General features: G+C 35.6%; 1 protein-coding gene across 1 annotated transcript; it reads left to right on the top strand.

The window, feature by feature from the left end:
- The first annotated feature begins 9,506 nt into the window (after positions 1 to 9,506).
- LOC149564339 (laccase-17-like) lies at positions 9,507 to 12,441 on the top strand. Its single transcript, XM_089827401.1, has 6 exons — positions 9,507 to 9,664; positions 9,777 to 9,928; positions 10,148 to 10,392; positions 10,489 to 10,617; positions 10,796 to 11,761; positions 11,884 to 12,441. Exons 1-6 carry the CDS (start codon positions 9,554 to 9,556, stop codon positions 12,012 to 12,014), a joined length of 1,734 nt encoding a protein of 577 aa, XP_089683527.1. The 5' UTR covers positions 9,507 to 9,553; the 3' UTR covers positions 12,015 to 12,441.
- Positions 12,442 to 12,700: the final 259 nt, after the last annotated feature.

The raw sequence follows: 12,700 nt of genomic DNA, 5'->3' as shown, positions 1-12,700 counted from the left end.
GGTTTTGGATGAAGATACTTCTCTTGATATTTGATTGCTATACTTTGACTATATCTCCTTATTGTATAGATTTCAAAATTTTATTATTCTTGCTAGTTGTAGCCTTGGTGAAATCTACACATTAATTAGATAACTGGAATTTGAAGAGAGCATTATATAAATTGAAATCTACCTCTACTTCTGACATGAGTAAAATATGAGATGCATAAATGGGCGATAGTTGGTGAGCTCATGTGTAGTGTCGATAGAATCATCAATGACCAAAATTTCAAATTATCAAGGTCATCTTTGTTCTTTAGCAAGATATCAGTTGAAACATAAGCGAGTATGGGGGCTATTGAAGTAGACAAAAATATTGGATTGATCCCTCAAAGTCATGCAAATATAAGACCCTTTGGGATTGAATTGGGACCTGTGCAAATGACATAGTCAATGTCAAACACAACGTGCAGAACGTCTCACTAAGCGAGCATACAAAACAACTAGTTTGCATTAGACCAACCCAAATTGGCATCACAACAAAATGACCAATGCAAATTATGTGGCAAGGCCTCCAACTGATGCCCCCGTGCATAATAAGTCGAATGATGGTTTGCACTATTAGAAGGAAGAGTCAATGTTGTAGAAGGCACCTTTGACTAGTCACTGACTCCAAAGTAAGAATTTTGACAACAAAGGGAAATTAATTTAGTTTTTTGACTCGGGTCATTAATTCCCTTAAGGTAAGTACATGTGATATGTTTTTTATTATTATAATAAACAATAAATTTATGGTAGGTATTTGAATAATGGTGATTATATGAATATATAATTTCAAAGTATAGATATTTGTCTATATTATATTCATATGATCTATTAACATATTTTATTATTATGAATGGTGAACATTCAAATATCTATGATTTGTGGTTATATTGGAGAGTTATTGAGGACATAAATTAATTATCATTACAATGTCAAATGGAATGAAATAAAAGGACAATGATGTGCAAATGAATATTTATTATTCTTCAGTATGTTATTTATTTAATAAATGTAGTCTCTCCCTTAATTTTATTTACAAGAGCTATTTTCCTTGATCTTTTACTCTGAGAGTGTTCTTGCAGGAAATAGAGGGAGATTAAGATTCAGAGGGAGAATACTGAGGATGCTATTTGGTTAACCTTCAGTGAACCTGATCTTATTGATTAAGAGGGAATAGACCATGCTAAGATGGTTTCTCTAATGTTTAATAAGTTGCCATAGTCAAGAGGAATGTGACCATGTGACATTTATACGGGCCTATCCCCTGTGTATATCATGAGGAAGTGACAACTTCCAAATGATCATCACTTATATTTGGAGAAGTTTTTGTAAGGTGATGTTCTTACAATAAACTTGCATTGTGAGATGAGATAAATTGAGTAAATGGTGAATGTCTTGTATCTCAATATTTTGGGAGGCCATCATTACTCTTAGAGTACTTGGTGAATATTATTGATATTCTGGGAGGCCAATACTCTTGATATCAAATGTGATATCTAAATGTTTTGAGTAAGTGATCGATATCATTGATATTCTAGGAGGCTAATACTCTTGATATCAAATGTGATATTTAAACGTTTTGAGTAAGTGGTGAATATCATTAATATTTTGGGAGGCCAATACTCTTGATATCAAATATGATATCAAACCTTATTTGAGTACTTGGTGAATATTGGATGTAGATATTATGGGAGGCCAATACTCTTGATATCAAATGTGATATCAAACCTTGTTTTTGAGTACTTGATGAATATCAAATGTCGATATTCTAGGAGATCAAGACTCTTGATATCAAATGTGATATTATACCCTAGTTTGAGTAATTGATGAATATCATATGTTGATACTCTGGAGATCAATACTCGTGATATCGTGTGTGATATTAAATTGTGGAAAGCTTCTGAGATATAATATTACCAATGGTGTAATATTTGTCTTGTGTTTATCCTCCCTTGCTAAGAGGGAGAGTTAATGTTTTGGTAGCTTCTATCGGATAACTCTATGGTTAATCATATAATTATATATGAGATATAATTCTATGTTAGATATAAACTATTATTTGTGAGATATATAGATATATATAAACTAATTATTTGATAATTGAATAGACATGTCTATTCAATAACTTATGCTCAATATAAATGAGAGGATGCTACATATGGAAAACATATACCTCAATAGGCAATGCCATTATATTTGCAGCAGATCCTTCAAACTTAACAGTTAAAATTAGTATGATCAAACATTGAGTACACATGCATTTTTTTATTTCATAAAGCTAAATTATAACACAACATCTTTAATCAAATTATAGTCTTTCAACTTATTGGAAAACAACACACATAAATGAGATATAGAAAATATTTTTAAAACATGTCATAAAATTGATAAGTAGGAGACATTCTCCTGAGAAATGGATTCATGTGAATCACTACTCATGAAACACGGGTCAATGAGTTTGAATCAGAAACTATACGATTAATTCCTTATAGAAATAACACAATGTCATAATATATAATAACATTTTAATAGAAAAATGAACATCAATGTGATGAAATTCAAAATAATAGAAGAGGTTATTGCAAAGGTTGGAGTATTTTTCCTAGGGGCAAGAATTGGCGCAAGTAGGCCAGAGTGAATGATGAAACTAGTTTGCAGAAGTTCTTCAAGTTTGATGAAGAACTGGTTCGAATGCATGGTGGTTTTCGAAAAAAGATCTTCCTAAGCCCTGGGATGTTATTTTCTATGCCATAATGAGGTATATAACCCTTGAGGATCGGTTCCAAGTACTTTATTACAATCAGTTCCCTATTTTTAAGCATTTTAGGAACCTGTATTAGATTTCCTTTTCGTATCTATTTTTGAATTCAATGGAAGACAATATTAATAAGGCTAGGAACAAGAAAGAGGAGGGTAAACCCTTTTATCTCATTCACCAAGGTTTCATGAATAAAGTGTACAACTACCACCTTGCCTTAAACCTACCACTTCTGGTCAACCCCCTGGCTACTATCATTCCCCAAATATCTATGGACACTGGCCTTGACTCAAGCCACAAAAAAATCAAGAAACTCCTACCCCTGAGGTTAAAGTAAGCCTCATTAATTTAGATACAGACAGGAGGAAGAGCAAACAAAATGCTTGGAGAACTAGCAAATGCCTCCAATTGGAGAAATTCAAGTCCCCCTCCCCCCCCCCCCCCCCCCACAAAAAAGGATTTTAGCTCTGAGTCTATCGAGAGTGAGATAAAAACCCACCAAGAGGAAGAGACCTCACCAGGACATTAATAAGAAGCCTATCTCCATCCCACCTAGTCCCTCACACATCTTGGATACAGGGTATCTCATCCCTAGCCAAAAGTAGGGGGAGGACATCACCTCCCCCATGAAAGGCACTCCCAAAGGTGGGGGGAAAATAGGGAAGCACAACCATGGCTAGAGCTAAAGCAAGGTTCAACTAGATAGGCTAGATTAGTCGATGAAGGAGATGGTGAACAATCACATTGGCATCTACCAAAAATTTGACACACTGGTAGAATTCTCCACAAAATTTATGCATTTCGCTACCGCTACTCTTTATTTCCTGTAGATGAATAAGGACTTGAAGGACTTGGGAAAGGAGAGCAAGACTACCTACTCCATTTATGGCTTTTTGGTGGATGACTGGTTGAAGATGATCCTAGACAAACCTGTCAAAGAGGAGGGGGTGGACATGAACATGGATGAGCTTGAGGAGAAGAAGAATGAGGAACCAAAAAAGAATGAGGGTAGCTAGCCTTGATCTTTTTTCTTTTTTCTTTTATGTTGTCGATCACTTTGAACTTGGTGTCCTATGGGGTTTCATTATATATGTATATGTCCAAGTGTTGGATTGATAGCAACAATATGTTCCCTTGATGCTAGAATGTTTTTCCATTTTATTTGTTGGTTAGTAACAAGATTGATGGTAGCGATGGTTATGTTCTAGAGCTATTTTATTTTTTGAAGTATAAAACTAGTATCGGTTTGATGGTTGGGAGATAACCTTCGGTTGATCCTTCAGCCTTTTTGTACTCTAGAATCAACCCCATGTCCTTTGGCTGCTATCTAATACTTCAAAAACATTTAATTGGTCTGCCACAAACATATAGATATGATTATGATAATGAAATTCAATTAAATCATATATTCCATCACTAATTATTAAATATCAAATAAATTTCTAAGAAATTATATGTTTTGACATATATATATATATATATATATATATTTGGACTTATTACATTAATTAGGTTAATGTAATAAGGGGGAATTTTAGATTTATTACATTAATCAGGCTAGTTTCTAAGTTTAGTTTAAATAAATAAATAAATAAAATGTATAGTTGCTATAAGTTATTCCTGTAAATAGTTTGTAAAAGGGAAAATAAGGCTATATAACGATGCTTAGACATCAATGCATATAAAATTTAGTATCAACTCTGTATGTATTCAAATGTATCCAAAAAATCTAAATCAATAAAATCAACACTTTATATTTTAGCTCTTTCATTTGGTACTAGATCTTGGTACACAGACACTGGAGAGTTAATCGTGATACAAAAAAATGTGTTGTTCCCAGTAGTGATGACAATGTTTGTATGCAACAGTGAAGTTTTCAAGTAGTACTCACAAGAATTGCATTCATTATAGATGCAAGAGGAATGATTATGGTTGGTAGAAAGAATATATGTTTCTAATGGTTTGAGGAGTCAAAGAAGACAAATTCCCTATCAGCGCATTAACATCAGATTACTATGGGAAAGTGAAGGGAGAAGCATCATTAAATTTATTTATTTTTCTCTTTCACAATAAGATCACGAGCAATGCTACCGTGTGTCTATCTAGTATTCCGTGAGATCATCAATTTGGAGAGTATGTGATGTTTCTATAATAGAGATTTTGCTTGATCTTTCATAATTTGCAAATTGGTTTCGTTCATATGCTAGTCAACTTGGAGAACCATTTCCAATAGTGTTGGATGCATTTTCATTTGAAATTTGTAAAGAGTGTTCTCTTTTCTATTGTACATTTTTTTAAGTTTCTTGATTTTCTTTTAGAGAAATCAAGAAAAAAATGGATAAAATTACTACCATTGCTAAGTTTGAAGGTTTTGAATTGTACACATGGAAAATTAAGATACAATTGCTTTTGATTGAAAAATATCTATGGGATATCATATGTGGGTTGGGTAAAAAAAGCTACAAGATTATTTCTATAAAGAATAGAAGGAAACATGAGGCTGGAGGCAATGGAGGTTGGAGAATTTTTTATCATCTTGAGCTAGCTTCTTTCTCAGAGATGATTATTGCATGAGAAGCAACTATTTGTGTCCCTGTGAACATGGGGCTTGGAAAACTCATCCCTAAAGATGAGAGAGGACTTGAAATAAAGAGGGGACTTGATATATTTGTTCCCCTAAAGAAAAGAGGGGGCTTGTGTTAGAAATAATAAAATCTAAATGAACTAAATAATTAAGAACCATGAATTAATCCAAGAGACTTTGTAATGAAAAATAGTAACCATACTTTACATGAGATTTTCAAGATCAACACAATAGAGGAGACAAATATTTTGAAAGGGGAAAGCAAAGAAAACCCCTTGTGAATTATATGAATGAGGCAAATGCCTAAAGAATGATGTGAAAGAGAGAATGAGATAGTGTGGAGCCAAAGGTTCATTACATGAACTACATAGTGATTATGTGTTATTGAGAACGAGAGAGAAGAAACTCTTATAAAGAGATGAGAAGAGGAGTTATTTGTAACTCCCATGTGAATGATTGCCACATTCATAAGTGTGTGCATAACAAGTGTCATAATCCTATTAAGGAGGAATAAACTATTTGCCTTGATAAAGGAATTATAACAAATGAGTTGTCCTTACACATGGATAAGAGGACAAGAAAATGATATGTCCTCACTTGTGGACTAGAGGACAAACAACATAAGGGATACCTTGGTTTATCCCAATTAATAATTAAATACAAGCAAGGAAAGATTACTAATTCTAACATCCCCCTTTAATCTTTACTTGGGTAAATTACATCAAAGGGTATTAAACCCAAATTTTTACAATAAAATTCTAAATTCTCTCTAGAAGGAGACTTTGACAATATAGTAGCAACTTGATCTTTGAGAATGTCTTCAATTGTGTAAGAGGTCTCTTTTGAGTGTGGATAGATCTTCGTAGAGCCAAGAGAATTGGATAGGTCATTTAAAAGTGTTGCATTTGCAACTCCAATCATGGTACATAGGATATGTACACCAAAATTAAATGCCTTGTATGTGCTTGGATGGATTACCTAAAAAAAATAGGCACAAGAAACAAGACAACTATCCACAAGGAGTATTTCAACTTATATTCAAATTAGAAATCCTTTTGAATAAGGATAAGAAAACTCTCATAGAGAAAAAATAGGATAGAGATGAAAATGTGGCATGTCACCACAAAGCAATGGAGTTAGCCTAATATCAAGATAAATCATGTGTTCAAAATACCAAGAGAATAACAATTTAGAGATGAAGGTAGTGATCAATGCTCTCATGAAATAAAAGGTATACTAATGCATAATTGACCACAAACAACACCAACTAATTATACCTACATGATCAATGTATCAATCACGTGGATATAGACAGTCCACAATTGAATCATCCCACTACAAGTTAATGGGTTGCAACACCATAACTTACATGACTCACTAATTTAATATAAGAATTAAATTAAAATGAGAGACATCAAATAAGTATTATCGAATCATGATTTTTGTAGGATACTAAAGGGAAGGATTATGAGGATTAACAACATATTGCCTTCAAATAAGAACACATTGCCTTCAAGATGGGTCAATTGAAACTGGAGGGAAACTCCAAGAATAACGTTCTCTTCATGAGTAACAAATAGATCAGAATGGAGGGAAACTCCATATAAGTATCATCCTTTCGAAGTGGAACAAATAGAACCAAATGGAGGGAAACTCCATATAAATATTATCCTTTCAAAGTGGAACAAATAGAGCCAAATGGAGGGAAACTCTATATAAAGTAAGTGCACACCATTATAGGATGGAGGGATACTCCATGGGCTAGATAAGAAAACTATGTATCAGTTATACTGAGGGGACCTTTATGATATGAATCAAATATTAAGGGAACCTTCATAGTTAACCTTGAAAAATTCGCTCCATATGCAACTTATAAAAAAGGGGAAAAAAATCTTTGAATAACTTCATATAAATCAATGGTATAAAACCATAAAGTGCTAACATGGGCATTGAACGATGTTATCAAAGCATAAAATTACAACTATGTGTAAATCAATAGATCACAATAAAGTTGAAGGAAAATGTTTAAGATAACTCATAATCCAAAAAATTTGAGGTAAATGTAGTGATATTTGGAAGAGTAATGATCACTATGAAGAATATTGATATCAGGTAGGAAAACTCCATTAAGGGTGAACATGGGTAATGTATTGAAGTTGTTGAATTATAAAACATATTTACATTTGTGAAACATATAGAAACGTAGTTGGGTATACAATTTACTAGTCACAATAGACAGAATCGTTTGTATATTTATCTGGATATATATGTGTGCACCCATATATACTTGAATAAATATACCCTTAATGGAGTGAAGGGGATTGGGATTTGAAGAAAGACGTTAGAGACACTCAAAGGAGATGTCGACTTATAGAGGAAAGGTGTCCATGTATAGACATATTAGTGGTGATTATTTCTACGATACTTGAGGAGGCATTAGACACACTCGGAGGAGATGTGGACTTTCAAAGGAAAGGCGTCTCATGTGTAGCACCAAAGGAGGCATCAGGCACACTCCATGGAGATGTAGATTTTTGGAGGAACTATGTCTCCTTGTGTAAGAAGGTCGAAACAACCTTAGTATGAGGGCAACTTCAGATTTACAGTCTGAAGTTGGGATATTGGGATAGGAGGGCAACTTCAAGATTAGGATTTGCAATCTGAAGCTGCAGAGAGAGATCTACTTTCAAAGATTGGTGAATGACCTTCATCAAAGTTTCCAGAGGAATAATATTGGTGAAGGCTTTCACCTTTATTGGATTAATGTAATAACGGGAGAATGTTGGACTTATTACATTAATTAGGTTAGTTTCTAACAAGGGAGAATGTTATATTTGTTGGATTAATGTAATAAGGGGGAATGTTAGATTTATTACATTAATCAAGCTAGTTTCTAAGTTTAGATGTATAGTTGCTAAAAGTTATTCCTGTAAGTAGTTTGTGCAAGGGAAAATAAGGTTATATAAAGATGCTCAGACATCAATGCATATAAAATTCAATATCAATTATGTATGTATTCAAATGTATCCAGAAAATCTGAATCAATAAAATCAGCATTTTATATTTTAGCTCTTTCATATATATATATATATATATATGTAGGCAACTATGACCCTTATATATAATTCAAAAACCAATATTACAGATATATTAAAGAAAAATAAATAAAACAAATTAACAAAATTATAATTATTTAATGACTTCACACCAAATTTCAGCCCCTCCTTCCATTCATTTACAATTTTAGGAAGAAGTAAGATTGAGAAAGAACTACGTGATTTTCTTGTAACCTTTTTAAAAACTAAATCTAGTTCTCCGGGAGACACGACCGCATTGAAAAATGTCACGTCAAAATAATATTTTCCCGACCTCTACGGCGATCCAGCGCATGAAAAACAAAGCACAGCTAGAGAAGAGAACAAAAAATTGTATTCCAGAATACGACAGCTATTAAATTCGAATAGGTAGCAAGTCATACGCTTTTCTGAAAATTCAACCTCAACAAACCTGATAAGATTTCATATGCAACTGGAAGTAGTTGAACTGCATCATTTAATTAATGATAATTCGACTGTATGGTGACAAATCCTTCTCGCGTTCGAATTGGTGTTTAATGTCAATTTCACTTTGCATGTAAATGATCTGTGAAAACGATGATTTATGTCTAGTAACTCTAACTGTAGCACTAGCGTTTTCAACCCACAAAATACGTACCATATCTAGCCAAAATCTAATGTAGCGTAATAGCGAATTCTCTGAACTGGTTGTAACTAGAGAATTTCTTGATACTTGGGCTACAAGGAGATAATCCGTGAATAAGATGTGAGAGACTAGTTTGGTGCACCAATAAACGCTTACCGAGTGGATTCGCCCTCAAGTTAGTGTCTTGTTTGCTCTAGAAAATGTTCCAAGCTCTTCATTTCGTGGTAATCACAGCTGCCACATCATCTCCTTCCATTTCCAAGGCAGCTACTCTACAGTGAAGTGCAAGATCGGCAAATAGAAACGGAATTGAAGGCAATAGTAATCTATTTCTATTTGTCTTGCTTACCGAACTACCTAACCATAACAAGACCGCGCAACAGATTTGGTCTATCTGGTGACACTAGATGATAAGTATGCTCTCTGCTCTTTGCATTTCAACCTCTCTCTCTCTCACTTTCTGCATAGCTCAGAGGAAAAGTGCAATGGCAGTCACTTTGAATGCCCTACTTTTGTCAGTTTTTGCACTCGTACTATTTCTGACACATTCTGCTTCTGGGAAGCATTCGCGGCTCATTCGGCACTACAAATTCGATGTGGGTTGTTCATCATTGCAATCATTTCCTTCATACAATTGGGTTGTAGTTAGTATCTTGGAATGTTTGGGTACTTAGCATATTGATGTATAATTTTAATGTTTGTTTGCAGATACAACTGAAGAACGTGACTCGACTTTGCCATACAAAGAGCCTGATCACTGTGAATGGCCACTTCCCTGGGCCTGCCTTAGTTGCCCATGAAGGTGATCGTGTGATTGTCACATTAACAAATCACATTACCAACAACGTCACGATTCATTGGTACGTTCAAAAGGTGGCCGGCAAGTAGAACTCTTTTGTAAATATTAGCATTGGATATATGATACTTCTGTTAGATTAATGGTTTTGGGATTTGTGACATGGCTTACGGTTTCTTGTGTTCTATAAGTCTAATAGTTGTATCAGACATTTACCCTAATTTATAATTAATTTATAATTTATAACAATTTCAGAAGTGGAATTTCTCTTTTCCCTTTTCAGGCATGGAATCCGACAGCTGAGATCTGCGTGGGCAGACGGTCCGGCGTACATAACGCAGTGCCCGATTCAGAAAGGGCAGAGTTACAAATACAAATTCACAATCACGGGGCAGAGAGGAACACTCTGGTGGCATGCCCACATTTCATGGCTGCGCGCCAGTTTGTATGGACCCATCATTATCTATCCCAAAAAGAACACCTCTTACCCATTCCCAAAGCCAGACCATGAAGTTCCCATTGTTTTCGGTAATTTATTTAGAATTTTCTCTATTATTTCCTGTATATACATATACACCGTAACTACTTGAATTTAAGAAAACAAAATCATATTGGTATGTGCAGGAGAATGGTGGAATGCGGACACGGAGAGTGTCATCAACCAGGCCATGCAAAATGGGGGAGGGCCTAACGTATCTGACGCCTATACCATAAACGGCCTGCCTGGACCCCTCTACAACTGCTCTGCTAAAGGTAAACTCATATACCCAACGAAACCATCTCTGTAATATCACTACAAAGTAATACATTGATTTTTTTATTAAATTTTATACAACTATTATTGGTCCTTTTGTCATGGAAATCGAATGTGGAATCTGGTTGGAATCCCTGAATTGATCATCTACTATGTGTCACTAATATTGCAATGCAGATACATTCAAGCTGAAAGTCATCCCAGGAAAAACATACCTTCTGCGCATAATCAACGCTGCTCTGAACGACGAACTCTTCTTTGCAATCGCCAACCACACGATGACCGTGGTAGAAACAGACGCCGTATACGTGAAACCCTTCCAAAGCAACACCATTCTCATTTCACCTGGCCAGACCACCAACGTGCTCTTAACAGCCAAATCACAGCCACCCGCAGCCAGATTCCTCATGTACGCCCGCCCTTACGTCACCGGCGGCGGCACCTTTGACAACTCCACGGTCGCTGGCATTTTAGAATACGCTTTCCCCAACTCCACTACAGCTGGTAAGTTCCCACTGGTTAAACCCGTCCTTCCGGCCCAAAATGACACCTCTTTCGCCACTAACTACAGCAAGAAGATGAGAAGCTTGACTCCTCCGCCGGTTCCTCGAACCGTGGACAAACGATTCCTGTTCACAATTGGGCTCGGACTAAACCCTTGCACGAGTACTACAAATACAAGTATCACAGGCCAGAGCTGCCAGGGCCCCAACAACACAATGTTCGCGGCCTCCATTAACAACATCTCGTTCGTGATGCCCACGACGGCTCTTCTGCAAGCCCACTTCTTCGGTCACTCCAAGGGAGTCTACAACCGGTCTTTCCCTGACAATCCGCCGTTCGTATTCAATTACACGGGCACTCCTCCGAACAACACGAGCCCGGTGAGCGACACTCGGGTGAAGACGATTCCGTTCAACGCGAGAGTGGAGCTGGTTTTGCAGGACACGAGCATCGTGGGTCCCGAGAGCCACCCGCTCCATCTCCACGGCTTCAACTTCTTCATCGTGGGGCAGGGCGTGGGTAACTACAATGCCTCTTCCGATCCGTCAAAGTTCAATCTTGTGGATCCTCCCGAGAGAAATACGGTGGGCGTGCCCAGCGGAGGATGGGTGGCTCTTCGATTCAAAGCTGATAATCCAGGTACGTACGTATATTGTGATCGAATGAATGAAGAGCTTAATGATACATTATTTATGATGATTTTTTTAATTTTTAAATGTATAAGATAGATATGGGTGATGATGTATCCGATGATGATGCAGGGGTGTGGTTCATGCACTGCCATTTGGAGGTACACACGAGCTGGGGATTGAAGATGGCGTGGGTTGTTCTCAACGGAAATGGGAAATCTCAGTCTCTTCCGCCGCCTCCCAAAGATCTTCCCTCCTGCTGATCCACCTCCCCAGCATCCTCTGCTACTGCTATTTATTGTTCCCTTCTTCTATCTCGGCTTGCAAGTGAAAGAGAGTGAATCTGAAAATTTGGAGTGATTTAGATTATGGCAAACAATTTTTTTGCGGTTGTAAATCGTTGAAGCAAATTAATGTTGGTTTGATTCTTTGAAGTTATTTGCACTAACTTCGTTAAAAGGAATAATTAATTTTGTTTTATTGGTGGAGAATTTGTTGGGGGAGATAACAAAGTTCAAATTCTATTGTATCAGGTGCTTCCTCTAAGGAATATGGGGTAGTCTCATGGGTTGTATCATAGACTATAAAGAACCTTCCCTTTCTTTTGTTTACCACTCTTTTGAAACCAATTTGTAATTGTAGAATGCCTATACATCATATGAAATCTATTTTCCTATTTTTACCAATAAATTATTTCCATTGTTATAGAAAAATTCAATAGCTCAAAATGATATGATAAGATGCATCAATAATTTCAACAAATATTCTAGTGAGTAATTTTCTTTACATTTGTGTCTACTAGAAACATTTTTGATATTGTAATGGTAAAATTAATATATTAATAAAATGAATAATTAAGAAAAGATCTAAAGGAAAAAATAAATTAAAATGTACTATCATATTCAATATTAAAAAGTAAATATGTAAATAATATACGAGGTATCATATA

This window comes from Cupressus sempervirens, chromosome 4, assembly GCF_028749045.1.
Source record: "Cupressus sempervirens isolate cs-2001-9-10 chromosome 4, ASM2874904v1, whole genome shotgun sequence".
In the NCBI taxonomy this organism is placed as follows: domain Eukaryota; kingdom Viridiplantae; phylum Streptophyta; class Pinopsida; order Cupressales; family Cupressaceae; genus Cupressus; species Cupressus sempervirens.
The sequence above is the reverse complement of the archived record's forward strand: the minus strand, read 5'-3'. Positions and strand labels throughout refer to the sequence as shown.